Below are 25,024 nucleotides of genomic sequence, written 5' to 3'. Positions count from 1 at the left end.
TCACAGTGGTGACATCCAGTTAGTGAATTTAGGAGTTTTTAGAGAACTGCTGAGGCTTTTCCTGTGTGTTTCACCACTTGGTCTACTAGAGCCTCAGGAGTGAATTCTGATCCTCATGATGGAGCATATATATACAGCCCCTTTCCTATGTCCTCTCCCTTGGATACTTCCCTTGTGCTGCCTAACATCCCTGTTTTCCTCCAAAAGCCTGGCTCTACTGCAAAATCCTTAAAGCTGGTACAATTCTTGGCAGCTGTATATTTCCAGGGCCTGAAGTTATGGACATTTTCCAGGTTGCTTATGTTGAAGGAATTTCCTGACTATACTGTCCCTCTGTACAACTGCATAGTGAACGTGCTAGACCTAACTATAGATGTATTTACTTCTGTATAAAGTTGCTGGGTCCATTTTGATAGAGGGGGAGGAAAATAATTGTACCATAGGCCAATTTTATACTCATACAACTCTTTTTATACAGTTTAATATTTTTTGGTAAAGTACACTCAAATGTAATTGCTGAAGTGGTTGAACTTTGGCACTTATAAAGTGTCTCATTCGTTGAGCCAGGGTTGTATATTAAGATAGCAGCTATTTTCTGTCTTGATTTTCTACTTGTTAATGGTATTCTAAGGTTCAATGTTTATTTTTTAATGTCTACAATTCATGTTCTTCTTGTAGACTCGTTGGTCTTGCAGTATACTTCAGTGGTTTGATATTTTAAGCCATTTCTGGCATGAAATCATTGGACAAATATGTTGTTTTAACGGCAGTTTTAGTCCTGTACCCAGCCATTGTTCAAGGAGCCTGTCTGGTGGGTTTTTTTTCCTCTGTTGTTTGGCTAAGACTATTTGTTTGGCTCTGGGAAAAAAAGGATGATTCTCATTTTTGGTGGTTGTACTCAGTTTTGTGGCTTTAGCTGGAATTACCGAAAGGCTTCAGCCTGTGCTTCAGAAAAACATCAGAAGAGCACAGAACTAATAGCACAGAATTCAGGAATTCAGCCTTAGTCAAAGCTCATAATAAAGTTAGGAATTGATAGGATATATTTCAGGCTGTAGTCTCTTTTTTGGCTATTAAAGGTGATAGTATGTCTTTTTCAGAGTGACTCAATACACACATTCCGTTCCAGAGAAAGTGGAATTGTCAGGTTGGGATACAAACGAGTACCTTGTATCACAAGCATCTTGAAACCTTTCCTAGGGCTATGCCTACAGTGTCCTGAATGCAGCTTGTCCTCAACCAGTTTCTTCTGTTAATGGTCTGGAGGTCATGACCAGGTTTGCAATATGATTATCATCCTTGTTCTTTCCCATGTCAGATCATCAAGGTGATGTTCCCACTGGCAGTGAGGCAGAAACTCTGGGGTGTCTGCCTGTTCCTCTGCCTTTCTCTTCCTCTAAAAAGACATGGGAAAAGAGAGATGAAGCCAATTTAAGACATGCAAGAGCTATGGACAGTATTTCCATACCTACCTACCTCTCCATCTGGAGGAGGCTGCTGCCCGCAGGCATGTGTGGGTACGGTTGCAGAAAGACCACAAGCAGCAAGGAACAGAGCCAGGAGGGAAAATGGGAAATGCTTCTTATGCCCCAGCATGTGGACTTAGTGCATCTGGAGTCTAGATGAGCCTCTTGAGTCTGAAATCTGGCCAGAAGACTCCCAGAGAACAGGCTTTCTGAAAATTCCTGCTTCCAGCTGTGCTGGGAATAAAAGATCTTCCTGCTGAATGTGCTGGTTAGATGTGCATCGAGAACCAGCCACAGGCTGGCTTTCTGAGGGAGGGAAAATGGGAAAAGTAATGACAGGGGGGAAAAAAGAGTGCACTTTCTGCTTGTCAGAAATGTTTGGTTTCATGTCAGATTTGACTTAAAGGATCAAGATAATAATTTACTCTTTATTTGCTTTTAGTTGCTGGATTTTCCCCTCAAATTTGGAAGCAGAAGAGCCACTTTTACCACAGAGTCTGTACTCCCAACTTTTCAAGTAACTGTTGTGCCCAATCCTTCCATCTGGTGCTCAGTGTTTGGGTGGCATAAGGCAAGCATGGAAGTGTTCAGTGTCTTTCAATGGAAGTGTTCAGTGTTTGTGCACCACAGGAGGGCTGTGTGTGTGTGTCACTGGTAACAGATACAGCGAGGACACAACTCGCTATCTCAGAGCTTTCACACTTGTCTGCTGCTTCTGACTCTGGTGGACATCTTCCTCTGTAGGACTGGCCTTGTGCCATCAGGCAGAAGCTGTTTGCAACCTCTCTATAACTACCTTAGGGCTTGGGTCAGCCCTCTAACAGAGAAAGGTTTTGTGGCTTCTAACCAAAAGTGTTTGTGGCTTTTTTTTCCCCACTCTTCAACAGCAACCATAAGGATGAGTGTATGTTGCAGTGCTGTGGGAAATATTGTCTTTTCCTTCTGAGAGAAGTCCCATATGTCTTAAGCCCCTGTGTACTCTTTGTTGCTTGTCCTACATCTTTGATGCAATATTCAAGAACAGTTAACATTGGCTGAGGATAGAAGCTTTTGGCATCTATTTAATCCTTTATTTGATCTTTGATCTGGGACTATAAATCAGTATTTTAATGTCCATACAGGGGATTAGTTGTAAGTACACATTGGTTGCTTTACTCTTGTAGCGCTCTGGGGATAAGTTAATAAGAAAAAGCAAATAAAAGCAAACTGTGTGTGCTGGAAAAACCTTCAGCTGCCTGTACTGCTTCAATTAATCTAGGGTGCATGGGGGCTGGTGGCCTGAATTCAGGCCAGAAAAGAAACTAGTATGTATTGCTAGAAACACTTGGGAAGTGAACAAAGTCAGAAAACTGCTCAGGCTGAAGTTCGTGGACTTGTTTCCAGAGAAAAGCTGGGCCACACCAAGTATAGAGTGTGACTCAGTAACATCTGTGGCAATTTCACACTTCCACAATCACATCATCAAACCAGCAAAATTTAGCTAGACCACATCCCCCCCACAAATGTCCTAAGGCTGTAAATATAACAAATTGTTTAGAAAATGCAGAACCTCATTCTGTTTAATGCAGCCCCCACAAAGGCTGTCTATCACAAAGAAACAAGCAGAAGCTATTGTCAGCAAGTAGCAGGTCAGCAGAAAGGCACTTTTACTGTTATTTCACCTGTCAGATGCATGGCAGGATTAAAACACTTTGCATACCTGTGACCTAAATATTACTTGAGACACATGAGTTAGACTGTCAGAGGTCCTATTAAAAGTTTGTGCTGTTGGAAGTTGAATTATCAACCCTACTTTTCATAGGAAAAGCTCTGAAGTTGGCTGTTGGGGCAAAACTTATTATATTGACTTTATTAAGAATCTTTGTCCAAGAATATAAAGGACTAAGAACAGTATGAATGGTTAAAGTCTTCATCTCCCAAATACACACTTCATTGTGTGCTTAGTTTGCCTGCATTAGTAGCTTCACAGATTTGCATCATCTTTGTGGGATTTATATATATATATATATATATGTATATATATATGTTTATTTTCCTTAAATAAGACCTAAATTCTGCATCTACCCTGGGATGGTTCAGAAAAAGTAACAGGGAAACAAACCCTAAAACTAAATCTGTCTTATTACATGGGATTTTGTATCTACTGTATTGCTGAGATATGTTTTGAGTCCCCAGACAATAATGTCTCCAGAGAAGGAACAAGTCTATAGCCAAGTCTGATAAGCAAATGGGTTTACAGAAGGAAGAAACTGGTATTTGTTACAGTAATGCAAGTAGCATTCTAGAGCACATCATGCTGGCATCATACCTGTTTCCCTTCCAAAAGTGACAGATCATCTCTGTTGCTGTAGGTGCCAGCTGGCCACTGTCATCCCTGACTTGGGCAAATTAAGGCCACGCTGAAGCCAACATGTGCAATGTGGTTTTGACCTACTAAAGTGACTGGCATCATTTTCAAAGATACTTCAGGGTTCATTGTGGCTACTGAATGCAGCTATAACTTGTGATGTGCTGCATTACTCAGAAGCACACTGGCAGTGTATGGCAAATGCACAACTGAAATCAGTTGCACTGGAAGGATGATGAGGTCTTCATCACAGCAATATTCTTCTGTTGACATTGCTGCAAGCTCAAGCATCAACAATGAAAAATCCTAGCAATAAAACCATTGTTTGCACAGAGAAAAATCTGTATTAAACTCCCCATCAGCACTGCCTTAACCTCCTCTCTTCTTCTCTGAACTTGTGTATCTCTGTAGTGTAACCTCCTTTCTCACCAAAAGAGCATTTTGAAGCGCAAGGGGATTCTTATATACTTAAAAATGACAAAGCTCCTGGAGGTAAAATACATTTAGTATCATAAAAAGTAGACAAGCAGAGCACATTCTGCCAAGGAGACTGTCAGGCTGCACAAGGCTGATATTTCTCCATTTCTAGGCCTGAGTATTGTGCATGAGGAGTTAGACAAGCACAGACTTGCACGAATCAGAAAGGCTTATAGGAACAGCTCTTTAAAATGTAAGTGAAGGGGAAACATGATGCTTCTTTTTCTCTTTCCATTTGAAAATGGAATATTCCTAAATTGATGGAAAATACTATTTAAACACAAGTCATTTGTCTGCTATGCCCCTGAAAGTAGAGTGCACAATGATTTCCTAAATGCATCTTGATTAGATGCAAGAGCTATAAAGACGAGCTGTGCTTGTTTGACAATCTTTATTTAGACCAGAAGAAGACAAGATTAATTAATAATTTAGGCAATAAGGATGAACAGAAATGTTTTCCTTGCCCTGCTCAAACATACATCTTCTACTTATGGAATTAATGCATGTCTAAGAATACTTGCTAATAGAGTTTTACCATAAAGAACAGCTAATGTTGCAGCAGAGCAGCTGTAGTTATCCTGCAGGTGTAAAGAAAACCAAGCTGGCTCTGCAGAAGGTGGGGTTTTTTTGATCAGAGTTTCAGTGGAAGATTCTGCAGAAGTAGGGCACAGCCATCATGAAGCTGAAACCACTTTAAAAGCTGGGTTGATATCCTTGCACAGAGCCATGCTGAGATGGCAAGTTCAGTTGATGCTGGCTTGAGAAGAACCCTGAATAGATCCTTCAGGTAGTGTTCTCAGTCTAGGCAAGCCCTAAATTCTAACTGGTAAATTCAGATTCAAGAGATGAGGTTGTGATTGAAGCAATTCCCCTCTCCTGACTTTAGGGGACAAGTGATTGATAACAGTGTTGGAGTATCAGAAATGCCTTTTGCCCTCAGCCGGGATACAATCATCTGTCTGGCTGGTAGAGGCATAATTGAAAATAATGGACACAGAGATACAGACACTTAATATAGCTAACAGGAAAGCTATTTCAAAATGGAAACCTCACAAGAACACTGGTCCAGATACAAATGGTATTGTCTGATTCCAAGCCCTGCCTCTTTTTAGGTCTTGGAATTAATTAATTTGATCCAGACACCCTATTGATGGTTTCTTTCTGAAGTGAATACTTACTCATGGTTACAAATCATGCACAAAATCATGGTTGGATATGGGCCTGTAAGAGAGAAATGTCCATAATTCAGTCCCTTCCCTCAGCCTGGAAGCTTAATGCTTGCTTTTTGGTCACTCAACCCCATAAATACTCTAACTGCATTCTGTTAGTTAATTGTATGTACATAGTATGTGAAATGGAATGTCTTCCAAAGCCATAGTTGCTTTTCCTTTATTTCCTAATAATTGGGATTTTTTCAGCTAGTTAAAGAAATGACCAAATAACTAGATCATTGCTTGTTGAATCTGTAAAGTAGGAGCTGCTCTGATTATTCACACTACCCAATTCCTGTTGTTTCTGCAGGTGTTTTTCAAGCTAGGATGCAGAACAGAAAATCATTAAGACAGTCTTACTGATTGTGTGGCACCTTTTGTTGCTCTGTGGGAGATTTCCTGAAATTTTCTATTTCTTAAATGAAATATCTTTAAGTAATACATATTTCTTATATAAACTACTTTAAAGTAATACTTTTTTAAAGCACAGTCTTTAGGAATACCACAAGTTAGTTTGTTTTCCTGCATGTTCTTCAAAAATAGGTCATTCTTTATCTAGAACAGGTTGTCCTGGCTATCTGTAGGTAGTAGATTTAGATTAGATGTAAGGAAGAAGCTCTTCCCTGTGAGGGTGATGAGGCCCTGGCACAGGCTGCCCCGAGAGACTGTGGCTGCCCTCAGCCCTTTATTGATGCTGGAATTTATGTGCATGTGGAAAAAAAAATCATAGTCCTAAAGTTTTACTAGTTAAACATTATGCCTGTAAGAAGATGTAATTTCATTTAAAAGCAAAATCAAAGATCTTCTCTTGTGGAAAACAGTACCAATTCCATACATCAAAGGTACTGCAAACAATAGGCTTGATGACTCCAAGTATATCATCCCCATGCAAAGCTGCACAGATGGAAATCTCTACAGGCCAGGGATCTTTTATGGAGAATCCTGCTGCTCTGATCCTGGCTTGGGATGATTGCTGGAGAAAGAGGAGCCAACAGAAATGCTTTTGGTTCTTTTTTCAGTCAAATATTATAAGAAAATACTTGATTTTTCTTACTAAGCTAAATGAAAAGATACAGTAAGTTAGTGAAGTCACAGCTTAAAGGCTGGTTCACTTCCAGAGAAAGAAAGTTAGATATCCTCCTAGTAATTTATGCAAGTAACAGTAAAAACATTAAAATCCTGGATACTATTAAATTGATGGTAATGATTTCACTTGAAACACTGTAAGGCTTGAGCACATTGAGAAAGGACCATGTATTGTTAACAACATATGGCATATTTTTCACCACAGCTATACTGCATGTCACAGGTAGCTCCTGCCTGCTTTTAGAGCCTCACCTTGCTTTCACTGAGGATTCCTGTGAAATTGAGCATTTCATAATATTGGCCTGCTAATCTGATGCATTCACAGACAATACAAATAAGTTGTCCTTGAAAAATAAAGAACAGTCAGGCACGTTTAACTGAGATCGCCAGGAATGTTTTTGAGTCTATTATTAGGCTTCAGTTTCTCTAGAAACACAGATAATACACACAAATATATGCAAGCAATTTTTTTCAGCCTGTTAATACTCATCTTACAGTCTAAGAAACCCTCCCTGAAATCCACAGGCACCTCAAGAATATTGCAGTTTTATGACAAATTATTAACGTTTCAGCCTGAATAAAACCAAACCCACTTCTCATCCCCATGCTGCAGGTGGATGTCACTCCTGGGAACTTCAGCCAGGTCTGACAGGCCTAAAAATAGTGCATTTTCTACAGATTTCATGAAAATAGGTCTCTGTACAGAAGAAAGCAATGGTGAGGAAAGGAATTGTTTATTAACTAGCTCAGACCTGACTTGAGTACTTCTGGGAAGGGTGAGAGCAAAATACACCAAAGTGCAAAAGTGTTTGCAGGCTTACACTATGAGGTCAATTTCCAAACCTGTTTTGAGGATTGAGCTTGTTAAGGAAATGCAGGCAGTTCTCAGCTGTATCATCTACTCCCAGTAGAGATCTGTCAGAGCCTGAGACTTCTTCCAGTCGGAGTAAGATGAAAGATGAAACACTCTATAAGGAAATGCAATTAAAACAATCAGCCAACGAAACAAAAATCCTCTGAGCTGTTCCTTCCTCTGGTTTTCCTTATACATCCTGTCTCTTCTCTGTTTTGGGTAATTAGATTGAAAGCCCTGTGAAATGAGGAGCTGTCTGCATTTTGTCTCTTGTGTAAGACTAAGAGAGCTGTTGGTTCTTTAGATAATACATTAATATTTAGCATTTTTCTTCACCGCCTCTGATGGACACATTGGGCCCTGATGTGTGTGAGAACTCTCCTTAAGGATGAAAAAGAAATACTGGTATGAACTGACACCACATAACATTTTTCCTGAGAGATTTTAGGTTGCCATGAGCTAAAGGAGAAGCCCAGGATATCTCGTGTATTGCCAGATTGTGCATAGCAATGCAAAACTACACCTGAAAATTGGGCATGGCCAGGATGAGATTGCCAGGTCCATCCCCTCATGATAGTTTGGTGAATGATTGAAAATATGTTTCTAAGTGAAATAAAGGTATAGAGCATGTGAGTGACCCTTCAGCAGCGATGGTACAAGTGAGATCTCAATCCCAGCTGTCAGATGGGCAGTGAGGACGGATGGTTTGGAGACGAAAGAGGTGGCCTGGGGATTGGAAATGTGGCTTGGTCTCCATGACTTGTCTCAGCTTCCATCTCTGTCACAGCCCATTGTGTAAGTCAGAATAATCCTCCTATACTGGGCTGCAGAAAAAATCTGTCCTCTATGCAAACAGAGAAGGGATATGGCCATGGCAGTGCAAAACCTAACCTAACTTAACAAAGATCTGACTTAAATGATAAGCATGGCACTGATTTTCACCTCTGCCCCTTGCATACTTCCCAATTCCAGCTGTGTCTGACTTCAGGGTCTCTAAGTTGTGCTTTGTTGTACAATTTAGGGGCTCTCAAAGTATCTCTCTGCTGATATTGGGTCTTCCTGATATCACCATGGTGTTTTGAGGACAAATATATTAAGCATTGTGAGGAACTTAAATACTGTGGTGGCTGGCGTTATCTTAGAGCAGAATATTTTTCTGATGATCAGGAGGTAGACTCTTTCCAATGTCTTATCTTCCAAAACCAGAGCTTTGGGCTCTAGCTTGCTTCATTACTGGCTAGCTGCTAAAGTAATGGCATCTGCTTTTCTTTCTTCAAGGCTTTGTACAATTTGGAGCTTAGAGAGATGGCCCCTTGTTTCCAAATTGCCCCTTTTATGCTTAGTCATTACCTCTGCAGAGCTGGGTTGTCCAGCCTCCCAGACCTCTGTAACAGATGCTATTGTGCAACGTGAGGGACTGTGATTGAAGTTTCCAGAACAGATTTTAATTAGAAACATAGCTTCAGACAGTAGCTTGGAATGAGTACAGGGAAGAAAAAAAAACCCCCTCAAAACTAGAGACAAAAAAAGAAAATGCCAGAAAGAGAGGAAAAGAAAAGGCTGTTATACTGGCATTTTAGACTGAAAAGCCCTTGATAGGAAATACTGTACATATCCATGAAAAACTAAAGCACATAACAAGCAGTAATGACTGAGACCCTCCAAAAGCCAGATCCTCAGCTGATGTAAATCAGCATTGCTCCATTGATTTGATGAGAGCTGCCATTTCTCATTGACTTCAGCAGTGCTGTGCTCATTTATACCAGCTGAGGAGCACAGCCAGTTGGGCACAGCTCCATCCCAAAGCTCAAAATGCTTGTTTGTTTTGTGTTGGTTCTGGGTTGTTTTGGGTTTTTTTTTCTTTTTTAATTGCATTTTAATCACTCTTTTGTTTTGTAGATTGTCCTCCACTTGGGCTAGAGACATTAAAAATTACTGACTTCCAGCTCCATGCCTCTACAGCGAAGCGCTACGGCCTTGGGGCCCACAGAGGAAGGCTTAATATTCAGGTAACATTAATTTTTCTCCTAAGTGAGAGAATGGCTTAAGGTTGTGCTGTTGTATAAAGGAGAACCCATGGATGGTTATTGGTTCTGACTCCTTTGTCAGCTCATGTAATTCAAATGAAGGGGAAACACTGGAATTATAGATGTGAATGAGGTTGATGGATAACCTTTAGATTCTTGGACTTAGAAAAAACTCCAAGCTTAGTGTTGCTGAGGGTGCAAATCCAAACAGACCTCTATGAGTGAGTAAAGGTGGAAGGAAGCAGCCCAGAACTGCAGGAAATCACCCCAGCTCCCTTGACAATCAGCCTGGGAGGAAGCTCACACAGCAAATTGGGTTTTTTTGTTGTTTGCCTGTAGTTAATGACAATGGTTAATTGAAAGTGTGGTTTCAAGTGAAGCATTTGCCCTCAGGCAGTTTTTCAGAGGCAATGATTATGCTACCAAAAAGTGCTTCAACTCTGAAGTCAGTAGCATGCAATTTGGTTTAGCTGGTTTTATTTACTATTAAAGATTTGCTCAGATGCTTTGCAGGACCAAATTCTGTTTTCCCATTCCTTATGTTTCTGTTTTGCTCTTTATTAGTGCTGTTTTCTGAAATACACTCCTTTGTAGTATGAAGATGGTACTTACGCATAGTAAAGTAGAACACTTAAAACTGTCATAACAGGATACTAGCACCACATCAACAGTGAAGAGACTCTAAAGCTTATTTAATTTATTAGTTACTGTTTATTGCTAGAACCTTCATTAGATTTGGGTTTAGGGTTTTGCTAGTTAATGAACCAAGACTGGGAGTAGGAAGGATGAGCTCTCATCAACAAGGCAATTTCCCATGGTGCTGGAAGGAGGGACTGCTCTTGGTTAAAATCCCACTGTGCCACAGCCCCCTGCCTCCTTTGATTTAGCTTCTTCTAGTTATAACTAGAAATGCTGTCAGTTCTCTGGCTGTGGCTTCTTTTGCATTTCCTATGAGAAGAGGCTCTCTGTGCCTGCACCACAGAGGCTGTTGTCTTCTCCTTGGAGTGCTGTGAGGAGCCTTGGGCAAAAGACTCTTCTGTCTAGTGCAAAATAGGTGTTTTACTCTATTCAAAGATGGTGCTTTTTCTTCCTGTAAACCAAGGCTTTACAATGTCATGCTTCTGCTTGATACAGGTTTTGGTGGTGATGCTTTCCAGAGCTGTACAAGTTCTACGTGGAGTAGGTCTCATTATTATCCAAAAGCTGCTTTTCCTCTTCTCTGGCATAGGGACTTACCTCATACCAGGACTGTTTTGCTGCTTAATTTTACTTTGCACCAAGACTTCTGAATTTCCATAGTATTTAAAATATATTTTCTTATAAATAAGTATAGGTACTACTGGGGATTTGTGTGTCAGATGGGTAATGAGGTCCCTGGTGAATTCTGTTTGCTTCTCAGAAAGGTGAGTTGTGGCGTGCTTAGAAAAGGCAAAAGGCAGTGCTATTTGGGCAGCTGTTTGGGTGTTTTCATGCTGTTTAGTACTGAAAATGAAGAAAAACACTTGATCTAAGCCAGAGAGATTCTGAGAAGCTGATGTGCCACTGGTTTCACTAGAGCACTATGCTAGACGTATGATGATGAGAAATTTGATGGGCTGCTGCACTTGTGACATGGTCTGGGTATCACCACAGGGCCATCATGATGTTCATGTGACTGTTGTGCTCCTCACTGAAATAAGACAAAACACACTCTATGCTCAACCTCATCTAATGCAAAGTCAGCTGAGAAGCTTAGCATTCACCCCAGGTAACTGGCACTACCTCAGTTCACAGGGAATTTACAGAATAATGAAGCTTTTCAAAGGTTTCTGAGGGTTCTGGTTTTTCTGGTCAGATTATTTGAAGGGTACAAAATTAATCAGTCAGTGTATGCTTTATTTCAAAGAAGGACAGGCTTAGCAGGACTGGCTAAGACCTTCTAGGATCTGCTTCTCTTGTGATTTTGTTCTGTGTGGGACCTGATTTGCTCCCAGTCCTGTATGAAAGTGGTGATTAAGCTGAGGTCTCTTGAGGGCAGGAGCAATGCTCCTATAGCCCTGTGTATTGGAAATCTGCAGCTGCAATAGTGGCACAAGCAGTAGTAGTTTAATATCATCAGGAAAAAACATAGCATAAAATAATATTCATTGAGGCACTCTGCCCTCAGGGAAAAATGAGTATTTGTCATTAGTATTTGTCACTTTGTACAGTAATTAGCAGTGGTTAAAACCTGAAGTAATTAGTCAAATTACATTTCCTCCCCATCCTCATTTTCCTGGTGGGAGAAATCCAAACACCACCGAAAACACTGAAGCTTAACCAAGTAATGCAATCATGTGTATGTTAATAAGCAGGATGTATTGCTTTTAGTCTTTTCAGTTCTTTGTTTCACTAGTTCCTTTGGAAGAACTCCATTCCCAAAACAAAAGGGAAAGACAAGATTATTGAAGTTCTACTTTCAGCCCACGTGCTTTAATTCTTCTCTACTGGCAGTAGTTGCTATAAATACCTGTGATGAGTAATGCTTTTGCTTTCTCCTTATTTTATTTCCCCTTATAAACTCTTATGGTAAAGTCACATTTGTGGTAACCTGCCAAGAACAGTGAAGAATTTAAGCAGAAGTAGTCTGATATTAGGTGTATTTTTACTGCTGCTCCAGCTGACTTGTAGCAAAAGACTGAAATGTCTTTCTTCATTCGTATACATTTAGGTAGTAATATCTTTCTCTTCACTATAGAATAAGGCTTTTGGAACAGTGATAATGTGAGCAAGTGTTTAATCTGGTTTACACCTGTCTAATTCAGAAGAGAAAGGCAAAAACAGAAGTCATGTCGTTTGTAAAGGAGTTGTGACCTTTTGATATCCTTTCATCTTATATTCTGGGTACATAATAAGCAGTGGATTTGTTTTACTTGAAGTACAGTTTTCACCATTCACTTACAGATAACTTCTTCAGGAGTGACAGAAATAAATCCCATTTCTTACACCAAAAAGGTGTTGGGTATTTTTTTTTCAGAAAACACTGCATATTGACAAATTTTTTTGCATTTGGCTGCAAGTGTAATACAAACTGAGATAAACTTTAAGTGATTTATTGAAGATTCAGTGAAGGAAAAAAGAGCTTGCTTCAAATCTAGTCCTATCTTCCAGTTTTCATTAGCTCCTTAACTCTCCTGCTCATGAAGATAACATAAGTGCTGAAAATGTGTTGCTTAGTTATGTGTGTTTTAACTTGTATATTGAATTAACAGAGACAATTGCTCCATTTTCAAATTCAAATCAACACTTAACTGCGAAAGGCTATCTTCATATTCTGAGTATTTGATGATAGTTGTTTCTGTCTTTCAAGAATGAATTTCTTTCCAAAGAAATGTAAAGAGCAATTTTAACTGCTAAGTACTGAATGGAGTTTATAAGAGGTTTTTAAAGAAATACGACTTTGTAGTGACCACAGGGCAAATTCAAAACCTCAAGCTCCTTAAGAAAAAATACACACTTGAAGCTTGAAACAAAACATTTTACATAGATATTGAATCACCTTCCCTTTGGAAATACTTCTAAGAAGAACTTCTCGTTGATTAAACTCTGTTTTCTTTTTTCCTGTAATACTCTGTTAGTTACACACAGATACCTGCTTCTTTTTACCTATTAAAAGTATTATCTTAGCTTCAGAGAAGCTGATATCAGGAAGCAAGGGAGCAGGAAGATGTAGCTGTGCAGTTTCTTTTTCACTCTCTCCTTGCCCTTATTTAAGACCCCAATAGTGATTTAAATTGTACCTAACTTTGAGCACATCCCTTAGACTCCTCTTGTTTGATAAATAACTTAAACACATGCTCAGCTTGAGTCCAGATCAAACCATGGAGAATTACATCACTTAGGGTGAAGGGGAGGGTATTTTTGGCAAATAAGCACTTTTTTCCTCTTCCCTGCCTCCCTCTTCTCACTGTAATGTGGAGGAGGGCTTTACACCTTGATGAGCATCACACCAATGGCAAATATCCTCAGTCTTAATGAGGATGGAGGATGCCAGCTGAAGCAATGAGAGAAAGGTGTGCTTAATCTGCAGAAATAGATGGAATTTCATCAGTGTGAATGGGATTAACAAGATGCTGGTTCAAGGTGCTCTGTAGATCTTAATGCTTACTGGCAAGCATTGGTTTTAAACCCTAAGGCTACTTCAAGTTCCATCTTATTTTAAAATGCATTGAAACCTTTTTTTGTGAAAAAGGTTACAACTCAGGTCAGTGTTCACATTTATATCCTCACATTTTCCCATTGTTCAGTTCTTCTTGAAGAATTTCTCTCCCACTGTTAAGAGTTTTTCTCTGTATCTTGTACCTTGAGTTTTATGCAAACTTCACTTTAAAAGACTCAATAGACAGAAGTAGGTGGCTTCATGTAAATTTGGTAGCTGCAGGGGAAAAATAACTTTCAAGCTGCCTATCTCAGATGTGGCTAACTGAGAAAACAAGAAGTTTCCCAAGTTTGGAGCACTTCCTTTGGATACCAGCAGACTCTCACTGGGAAAAGGGATCACCAGCTGCATCCTTGCTGTGAGTTACATCCACAGAACACTCATTTTGGTAGAAAGGGTCTGAAAAAAATTGGAGGTAGCCAGACCTGTCAATCTCTGCCCTTGTAACCCAGCTCTGACTGTAATATCTGCTAACACTGCTCAGTAGGAAGCTGAGGGATAATTCAGGAAATTTAATTGACAGTTGTGTTCTTGGGTATTCATTTCTGTTTTACATATACATATGCACCAGCTGAAAATAGAGCACTGAACAGACAGCAGCTCTATAGCAGAGCTTAAAAGATAAGTCTCTAATATAAAGAGCTGTCTCTAATATAAACTTACAAAGTTTCCCACCCTCTTCATTTGTACTTTGAAAATATTTCAGGATACCCATTCTTGTAATTGCATGGATGGCAAGAAGTCCACATTAAACACAGATGAAAGCTCATAAAATATACATGTAGCCTTAGAGGACCATACAGAAAAGCTTGTGTACTCTATGGCAGTAACCAGCTTGGTGCCAAACATTTCCTGGGCTTTAGTAACAAGATAAATGGACCTCAGATGGTATGTTCCTTCAAATGCTGTTTCAGATGTGTTTGGAATGCAGCTTACTCAATACCTTTCATTGAAAAGGTGGAGAAGGCTGTTTGTGGTGGTTTTTCCAGCATAAATTGGGATCTAGATTAGTCCACAAGTTGGGGTACAGTTTGCATTCCTACATTTTTAGTCTTTGACACCCTAACGATGAAAAGTAATAACTCTGGGACTGAAAATTGGTGGGAAATAGTATGTCTGTGTTTCTATGCCCTACTGTCTCCTTGTCTGCTTCCAGGGGAAAGGAGATTGCTCCAGCACTGACAGGATTCTTTACAGTTGGAGCTGGCTTTTTAGGACTTGCATAACTCTGAAGACCATGCAGATCATTTGTTCTGGGTAAAGGCTTTGTCAGGCCACAGGCACAGACAAATGGAGTGAACTGAAGCTCTGTTGATGCTTTGCAACTCTAACTTCGATTGATATGTAATGGTTCTTAGCTTTTAAAGGGACTCTGCAGAATTTCCCTCCCTGCTTAGAGTAAGAAAATATTTTGGTCACTCCATATAGTTGTTGAGAAGGACAGTCTCAGGGGACTTAAACCAGTGCCAAAGGGGTAAGTGGAATGAATGATGATGACTTTCTTTCTGTGAAAGGCCTTCAATTTCTCAGTCCTGATTTATGAGGACAGTTTTTGCCTTCTTTTCAGGCAGGTGTTAACGAAAATGATTTTTATGATGGTGCTTGGTGTGCAGGAAGAAATGACCCATATCAGTGGATTGAAGTAGATGCTCGAAGGCTGACAAAATTCACTGGAGTCATCACACAAGGAAGAAACTCGCTCTGGTCGTAAGTACACGCTCACCTTTCTCCATGAGGTTCTGAGCTTTCAGCAGAGCAATTCAGGTTGTTCTGTGTTTTGGTTCAGCAAGGAAAAAAAGAATGGAAGTGCTGTGTGTGAGTAATTTGGTGGAGGAACAGCAAAAGGCAAAGTGATTATGGATGGTATAAAATACAAGTTTAAGAGTAGTAAATTTCTCTAGTCATCATCTACATCTGGCAAAGGAATCAACATGATTCAAATTATAGGCCTTTATACTCCAATTACATGCCTTCGTCAAATTTTCTTATGTTAAATTCCCATTCTTTTCCAACATACAGCTTGATTAGAAACCACTTTTTTAGACTTTAGTTTTGAATCACCAATATTTCCTTACATATAGACAATCATCAAATAATTGGCAAAAGTCCCAAACAACATGACTTTTAAATGAGCAGTTAAATCAAATCTTATATCTATACTGGTTTTGTTCCAAAGAGGAATTTATAATGTCAGAAAAACCAAACAGTGTCTGTTGACCAGTGCTGCAGTTTGGTAACAGTTGTGCTGTGCTGAGCTTATGGGTGCTAGGAAGACTCCATGCAGTTCCACACTGCTTGCTAAAAAGCTTCTAGGAAGGAGTGCTTGCCACAAATAAGGCAACTGCTTTCTTGCACTGGTCTAATCCAGCCACATGTCCCCCAGGAACTCAACTTTGCTCTGGTAGTGCTGCCCACTTCTAATGCTGAAAGCATTTGGGAGCTTTAAGTGCTTGTGTTACAGAACGAGTAAATGGCTCTGATTTGCACACACGTGTGTGCATTTACTCCCTTGTGACCACTTCTGATTGTAGGTGCCCAGATATATTCCTTATATGTATTTCTCTCCTCGTTCATCCTGGTTGTATTACACTATCTAAATAGGAATTGAAGATGATGACTTATTGTTTTATCCTGATACTTACAGTATTTTTCCAGTCTCATAGTTTCTTGTTGAGTCTCACTGCAAATATGTGAGCAAATAATCTCACTTGTGCTGCTAGACCTTTTGACCAAGTGTGCAGCAGATGCACAGCCTTAGATCCATTCTGGGAGCTCTCTCACTTAGAAAATGAATGTGCCATGTAATAAAAGGCAAACCTAAAAAATACCACTATGTCTAAGAAAAAAAAGAGGGTTTTTTTGTACTTCTATATTTTGTGTGTGGTTTTTTTAATTTCTTTAATGCTGTTGTGGGAGTAAAAACCTTTTTGTCAATAAGGTTTCTATATTTATTCCACATTGTTCTGTTAGGTAGATAATTACTGTAGCAGAGCCTTATTCTTTCCTATATTCATACTCTTGACATTGCTGTTCCTATCAACACCAGTGCTGCACTGCATCTTGTCATGTTGCTATTTTTAGTTCAGTTCTATTGCAAGTTTACAGCAGGACTTGGCTGTGAATGCCAACTATAAATAGAACGAGTCATCTTGTTTAGTTGGTTTTCAGATTAGTGAGTCTTGCTTTTGCCATCTTTCTCCATGAAGAGTTGGTGGGCAGAACCCTGAGGGTCTGGAAGAAGTGCAAGGTTGGTGCTTGGAGAGCAGGTTCAAGCTCCTCCTGTGTTGTTACTCAGATTTGTGGAGAAACAGGCACATTTCTGCCTGGGGAGCAAAAGGGTTTCAACTGGACCAGATCCACTGTGAGTCTAATGTCTCCTGGAAAACATGTCTGTAAGGCTGAGCTCTGCCCCATGAAGGAGTCAGGGCAGTGAGGAGAAATAGTCACAGGATGGTGTGACCTTACCTACCTCCAGCTTGTGTACAAGGGACTGCTCTGTAGATGGCTTTTCTTGTCAAGGTGTGATGATCTTCATCTCACTTGGTGTCTTTGATACAGCCTTAGCCATGGAACTGGCTTCCCTGGAGCCCACCTCGTTTTGTCTCTTCCATCATTAGACTGAAGAGATAAAATCAGTGTGATGATGTTTGTGTGCTCTGCTTCTGGATGTGTAATTCCTTAGATTTGAAAAAGAAGTTGATACTCCCTGAGGTACCCAAGTACATATTCATGCTTTCAAAGGAGTTTAGGCTGGTGTGTGTGTACAGTCCTCATCTGGGTCACGAATGGTGTCCTGGAGCTCCCAGAGCCTCGGTGCCTTGGGAACAGAATATCTAGGAGGATGGTAGATGCTGGTTTTGGTATTAATTTTGGTTTAGCACCTGAAAAGCGATCTCTTCAGTGTGACTACTACAGGATGACTGCTACACCAGTTCCTCCAGTAGTCAAGAAAGCAAGAGGAAAGGAAAAACCAGGAAATCCTGGTATGGAGAAGAGCTACACAAAGAGAAATTTAATCCAGGAAACAGTAAGGACCCTGAGCTTGGAGCAAGAGTTGCTTTAGGGTGAGATGCCAAGGCTCTGGCAGAGCTTTAGTATTTGTGGTAAACTCAGGAGAGCTGAATGCAGTCACAGGGGCTGCAAGCAGTGGATTAACTTAAGCCATCGCAGAGAAACAGACTGGGAAGACTTTGGTGTGAGCACATTCTTTTTGTGACTGTTTTGGCGTAATGGATGCTAGAAGCAAAGGAGACTCATTAACTTCCTTCTCTTACACTTTACTGACTGTGATGGCATCAGCAAGGACTGTTTGTGATATGAGAGTTTGTACAGAAAGATGCCATTCTGTTACCTGAGGCATCTTCCCAACTTTGTGAGGTTATGTGATAAGAATACAGTTCCTTCACAGCTAATAGAAACATATGCTTGAGAAAAAGATTATTTCAGGTAAGAGAGCCAAAAGCCACCCCTCTGATCTGTGTTGTATTAGAAGCAAAAGCCTGCCAAGCTTGGGAGCCAAAGCAAGGTTTTTATTTAGGCCTTGGAGATTTTCCCAGACTTACATTAAAAACAAGAAATGAAGACACTAGAATATATGTAAGGTCACCAATACTGTTATGTGACAGTGATCGAGAATCAGAAAAGCATCTCTTTTTTTTCTGAGGGAAACTTAGCTGAAAGTCCTCTCTGAGTTTCTGCCTATATGAGATTTGTACCTGTCCTGGTCCCTTTTACCTTCCTGCTGCTGACTTAATGGGACATTTAAAAAGACAAGAGAGAACAGGCAAAGACACTCTGTTGAATCCTACATCAAATAACTTGTCCCCCTGGTGCAGGGCTGCAAAATGAGACGTGTCAGTGTGGTCTTTCCTTTTGCTTGTACGTCTGGTACTGTAAGGGGAGAAATACAGTACTTAATTCCTTATTTGCTGCCAATACATCTTTCAGTTTTATGAACCACATATCTTTAAACAGCTATTCAAGGCAGCTGAGTGGGACACTGGAAGCATCACTGTGGAATGGTGCCATATATTTAAGGCATGATGTGCTAGTTTAAAATATGCACTCTCTTGACAGAGGGAAAGAAAATATTAATCACTCTTAGCAGTTGGCAAGAATCTGCAAAACATAGGAAACATGTTTCCCACAACCCAAACTATCTTTTGATAATTCAACACCATCTTTTGTCTCAAGAGAAAATCCAGATGTCTATGATTCTATGTCTATATAGAGTCAGCATGTACTGCCTGTAGTGTAAAGCTTCAGACTGCTTCAGTGCAGAAGGTGTTTTGATTTCTTTCAGTGAGTGGGATGTGTTTGTGACTTGATGCATTTTCTTAGAATTAATCCTTCATCCATGTTTAATTGTGCACTATCACTGTGTGTCATGCAATCATGTCAACAATAAGAAAAGGCATGAATGAAATAATCTGTGCACAATGCTCAAATTCCTCAGCAAAGTATCAAAACAGACTTGTTTCCATGGACATTTTCCTTAAGGCCTTGCAGCATCATGAAAATATTGAAGATTTTTTTACTTTTAGCAGTCTTTAAGCAGTCTTTAAGCAGTGGGGGAAAGGAAGGGGGGTAATTTTCAGTGAATTTAAGTGAATTAGGTAGGGATTAGTCCAGATGTCTTGCAGTTCTTCAAAGGTTAGTTAGCTGGAGGAGAAACAAATCAATGGTCTTGCTGGTTGGAAGGAATAATTACAATGCCTTACACATACTGCTTACTTCTAAACAAACACACTTTTAAACTCATCCCTCTTGTTCTTCTCTGTTGAGGCTATATTTTAACTAGAAGCTAGTGTAGACACTTTTACACACTCTCTACTGTATCACTTGTTTGATTTTTGTTGTGCTACTCTGTAGAGCTAGCAAATAATAAATATCCAACAGACTTGATTTTGTCGGATGATACTTTTGCTAAACACAAGGTTGCTTTAAGTTGAGTAGGGGAATAATTTTGCCCTTTTTTTTTACAGAACACCCTCATCTTCAGCTGCCTCTCTCATAACTCCCCAGCATCCTTTTTGACAAACTGTCCTTAAGCTGATTACCTTCAAGAGATATAGTTGAGGATAAATTTAGGTCGGTGCAGCTTACTTGCTAATTTTGGTGGTACAACCCTCTGCTCTTTCTTTAGTCACAAAATTAATGTGTTGCCCCAAATATTCTTTTACTGCTCTATGTATTGGCAGTTCCTCAGGAGCTGAGATTTGTTTTGATGGACAGTCTGTACTTGAAGATTGAAGGTGGTACCAGCTTCCTTGCTTGCAAAAGGGTAAAACTCTTTGCTTCCTCCTTAATTTATCATCCATTCATGGTATTACAACCATGGTCTAAGTAGTAAGATTGGCTTCATGAGGAGATAATCACATCAGCATCTTCAGTATTCTAAGAGTATAAAGAACACTGACAATCCTTTCAGTGTAACTGCATTGGCAGTTGAGACAGTGTAGTGGTTACTACAGGTATTTGAGCTGTTTCTACAGATAGCTAAGAAAACAGTTTTACACTGTACACATGAAGAAGGGGCAAAACACAACAGCAGCACAATGCTCCTTTTGAAAGCATGGTAGAACCAACTCTAAATCCTGCCCAGCTCACAAGGTCAACAGATGTACCTGCTATTGACTTTCAAAGCAGTGCTTCCTATCCCCATGCAAAGGCTGTGAAATCCCAGCCTGATGAAACTTCAGCAAATGCAATGAAAATGTCTCCATGTTTTATCCAAATTGTGTAATAAAACCAGCAGCTGCTGTGTATTGACTTGAATTGTTATGGTGTATTAAATCAGTGCAAACTGTTATTTGCCCTGACTGGGTGATGAGACTGCAGAGATTATTACAGCTTCCTCAAAGTCAGACTCTCGTAGAGTGAATTGTTCCAAATCCACTGAAATCACATCAAGTGTATTGATGGGAATTATAAAACAAGCTGCATTTAGTGTAGAAAAAGTTCCCTTGATATATTAATGTCAATAGTTGCATATTATGTTGAAGACTTGGTTTTCTTAAGTTATATTTTCTGGTAACTCTGGCTTGGTGAAGCCATCTCGTGGGCTTTCAGTTGCAGCACTGAGCTGGCCTTTGGCAGCTTCAGCCTCCTGTGCTCTCCATCTACTTGTCTACTTCAATCCCTATGCCATCACAATCTTCCACCTCAATTCTTGTGCCTACACAGGATCCAGTGTCCATCATTTATGGTGAACACTCACCATCTGTTCCTGTGTAGATCAGTTTCTGACAGCACACCCAGAAATTTATATATACACACTTTCACAAGTTTGTTTGACAAAATGATTCATTGTAAAGAGAGTGAGTGTGTGTTGAGGTTACCTAGAGGATGAAGCAGCAGCAGGACCACATCTTTGTGTGTACTAGGTAGATGTGAGCCCCTTCAGCATCACTTTATGCTCACAGCTATGCACACAAATAGCAGTAGTTGGTTGCTGTCAGAGCTTTTCCTTTTCTCTCTAATATTTGGAGGAAGGAGACAAAAAGACAATAGTGAAGCAGTGCCTATATAGTTCTGACTTTTCTCATCCTGTGTGACTGATGGACAAAGGTGTGATAGGCATAAACAAGAACTGAAAACTTAACTTCTATAGAAGACAAGAAAGGGAGAAAGTCTGGTGCAGGAAGAATTGCAAGCACGTGCAGATCTGTCTGTAAAGAGTGGCCTGAAATGGCAGGTGTTAAGACCATAAAATCTTTGGTGCAGAGGATGTTTCTAACCTCACCCAGGAGGCCTGACACCTTTAGGTGTTACTATCTGAATGTCTAACAGCAAAAAGAAACACCCACCACAGGCACCAGGTTTTCTAGAAAGGTCAGAAAGTCAGAGACTAAACCCTTGTGAGAAGCTGGCTATGAGTGGCAGCCGTTGGGTGTGAAATGCATCTGCAGCCCCAACTCCTCCTCACCAAGGGGGGAAAGCTTTGAAAAAAAATCTGAGCTCGATTCATTCTCAGCAAGTGCCATTCTGGCCCTGAGCTTTTCTTGACAGGGCTTCCAAAGAGCCAGGTTTTACAGCTCTGTATTCGTTTCAGTCTGCTAGAAGCAATCTTAAAAGTTAAACATTCCAAGATTTCACTTACTAATGAGAACCAAACCCTTGCTTGTTAGTCAGGCTCCATCTCTTAAATCATAATCATTTTAATTAGCTTATAAAAGTTGCTGGGCTACCTGTGGTTAGCCTGAGTATCTTTTTACGTGGCTTGTTTCTGAAACTTGGGGGCAGTGGGTGATTAAAAACTTTATTAGCATAAATATTATTGTAGAATATTAATATTTATGGTTTTACATTTAATTGCATGAGACTGCAAATTAATTTTTCAAGCAGAAAGCCATTTAATTGCCAGCATGCTGATTCTGTTGCATGAGTACAGTTTAATCTAAGGTTTGCCTTGCTTTTTAGAGTAGAGACTCTACTATTTCAAATACTTCAGCCTGTCAATTTATATATTAGTGGAGGATACGAATCTGTGTTGCTGTCTGCTTCTATTTCTATTAATTTCAGGGTTTTGTAATGCAGATAAATCAGATTATGATGACAGCAAAAGAATAACACAGTCAGCTGGTGCAAGGTTCATTGCAGATGATGTGAACTCTGACAGTTTGCTCGTCTCATCCCCAGCATCTCTACCACTGTGGGCTTGAGTCTGTGCTGACTGGCACCTGCCAATCTTCCTCATTCTCCTCAAATCATGTGGAGCTGAAAAACATCCTTAGAGGCTAGGATAAGAGTATCAGATTTGTTTCAGTTGTTGCTTGTTCAGCTTTCCATAACTGAGAAGCTTGGCCTTAAAATATTACATGCAGCAGATGCTATTCAAACAAAACAAAACCATACCCAAATAGATGTCTCGGCTGATGTACTTGTCTGCTGGAGACTGGGCAGCCAAATGCCTGGCATCTCTCCACTGCTTCTCATTTAGCACAAGCCATGTGTTGTGCTGAGTTGGGATTCATCTATGTGACTAATACACTAGGAGAAGAGTAACTTTTATTGGGGAAGGCAAGGCAGAAAGATGTTTTGTTGTTTGGATGCTGTCATGATGTCTTTCCTTATGCTCAGTAGCCTGATGATGTGGGTAGATAAGGAAAAGTTAATCCTCAGGACAGAAAGCTGCCAGGGCTGTAGATCTGCTTCTAATTCTCTGCTTTGATTCAGGTTTCCTCCCTGTCCCTGGGCAAATCACTTCAGCTTGTCTTTTAGGGATGGAAATGGACAAGCTGGATGTTTCCATGCATTGCGAGAAACTGAGTTTCAAATCAAAGCCATTCAAATAAGCCTTGTCTAAAGTTAATGCACTGCAGATAAAAAACAACTAGTTACTTAAAATTTGCAAGTGCAGCACACTAAATGAATTTGAATCCTATTTTGACTTTTGCATTTACTGTCTGTGAAGTGACTTGATTGATCTTGGCAGTAGATACTGAGATTTTTTTTGGATGAGTATCCCCTGAAGAGATAAGGCTGGCATAAAATTTATGAAGGGTTATTTATGGGCAGCACCTGAATCCAAATGACCCCTGTCAAATCTGTGTCTCGTGCTCTTGTGGAATGAATTGGCAATCATATAAGTAGCACTTTGTGCTAGAGCATGGTGAAGTAGAGGTAACCTCGAACAGTTCGGAAGGTACTGTCACACAACTTCTCTATTGCCTAACTTCCTGGCAAGAGAGAGCTCCATAGTTAACACCCTCTGTTGTGAATGATGGCATAGCAGCCTCCCAGAATTAGTTCTCCTTGACTCTATAAAACCAACAAACTTCTGAGGAATATAATAGTAGATCCAGGGAGATTTTACAGAGTGAATTCCAGGAGAGATTCTCAAACAACAGTGGGGACATCCTAAGTACTGTAAAGCTTTATAACTCTCTTTCAGCTTTCCTTAGATAGCTTTATTGTTCAATGCTGATGGGTCCTGAAAAGACTGGATGTGACATGCTGCAAAAATTAATGTCAGCAGATCCCAAACCCAATGAGATGAGTCTTGTCACCAGGTAACAACACAGATGACATTCTGCCATAATCCTCCTGGCACAAGACTTTGCTCTGAGCGTTGTGTTTCTGTGATGGATTTCCCTGAAATCCTTAGGTTTCTGTGTCAATGTGAATAAACTCAGCACCTTGTACATATTAAAGTGTTTAATTCCAGGAAGCACTGAGCTTACTGCAAGCAAACTGGCTGTTGGTTGGAGTGTGTGCAACATGCCCATCTGCTTTCTGGAAGCATCAGACTTCTTGTGCCACAGTTGTAGGAGATCTACAGCTTTTGAGATGATTTAGTATGTGAATGCTCTTCTGCTGGTCTGTATCTGTAGAAATACCTGGTATTTAAAGACACTCAGCTGTCTGGTCAGAAGCCCTGTGTGTTAGCTTCTGATAGAAATGTGATGTCAAAGCAGAAGATGCCATTTCTGAGGGAAAGAGGAATTTACAGTAGCCTTCTTAACGTTGACAGAAACTGTTTTTCTTATGATGTTGGGATAAAAGGGGAGTGAAATTTAAGCCCTTAGAGGTGATTTTGCATTCAGGGCCAGTGGGAGAAGGATCAGGTCTCCTGTGATGGTTTTGCTCTGCATCTCAAGAAATGAGAAGTGAATGCTTATTCCTTACAGGCAAGCACAGTTAATAGAGTGTGGTGTGTGGCTGAATATATTGCACTGATTTATCTCATCCTGTGACCTTGTGTAGTCCTTCTGCACTGCAAATATGCAAGACTGGCTGTAGTCCCATTTGTATTTTAATTGTCAGACTGCCTCTGAAAAGCATGTTACTTGTCACTCAAGATGGAATATGTGTACAAGTGATTGGTTGACATGTTCTGCTGGAAAAACCTTTGAACTTTTTTAACTGTAGGGAGTGAGGAAATCAAAATACAGTAAATGAAAGTCCTTGATTGGAAGTATTAGTGTAACAGTGACATTTTCTCATGCCCTTAAAATAAGCTGCTTCTTTTAAAGACTGGCTGTATATGCCATGATTTTCTTACTAAATTCTCAATTAAACAGAATGTCTACTGTTTACTTCTTTTTGTATGGTTGTGATAGTCTGCTTGAAGGGTTTTTTCTGGGTGTAGAGTAATGAATATGGAGACACTGTGTTTGCCCCTGGAGTCTTAATTGTGCAGCTGAAGCTAAAGAAATGTTCTATAACACTTCAGAAGCTATGATGTCTTTTTGCTTTGTAGCATTGCTTCTTTTGGTCATTTGATATTGAAAAATGGCTAAGAATATATACAAGCAAGGAAAGAAAGCACCGAAAAGCTCCCACAGCCCCACTGAATGTGCACTGAACATGTACACCACCACTCCCGCTCAGACAGATGAGTTTTACTCTGAAACTTTGTTTCTTTTTCAATGAGAAA

The 25,024-nt window shown here is 40.0% G+C and overlaps 1 protein-coding gene across 1 annotated transcript in view; it reads left to right on the top strand.

Annotated features, from left to right (window-relative positions):
- The window catches only part of CPXM2 (carboxypeptidase X, M14 family member 2), a 72,900-nt gene that overhangs the window by 14,036 nt on the left and 33,840 nt on the right, over window positions 1-25,024 (top strand). The window contains exons 2-3 of the mRNA XM_062001151.1: window positions 9,340-9,449; window positions 15,212-15,351. Of these exons, the coding sequence (XP_061857135.1) occupies window positions 9,340-9,449; window positions 15,212-15,351 (250 nt within the window). The remainder of the gene's footprint in view (window positions 1-9,339; window positions 9,450-15,211; window positions 15,352-25,024) is intronic.

The sequence above is a fragment of the Colius striatus genome, chromosome 8, assembly GCF_028858725.1.
Source record: "Colius striatus isolate bColStr4 chromosome 8, bColStr4.1.hap1, whole genome shotgun sequence".
In the NCBI taxonomy this organism is placed as follows: Eukaryota; Metazoa; Chordata; class Aves; order Coliiformes; family Coliidae; genus Colius; species Colius striatus.
This window is presented reverse-complemented; position numbering and strand designations above follow the sequence as displayed.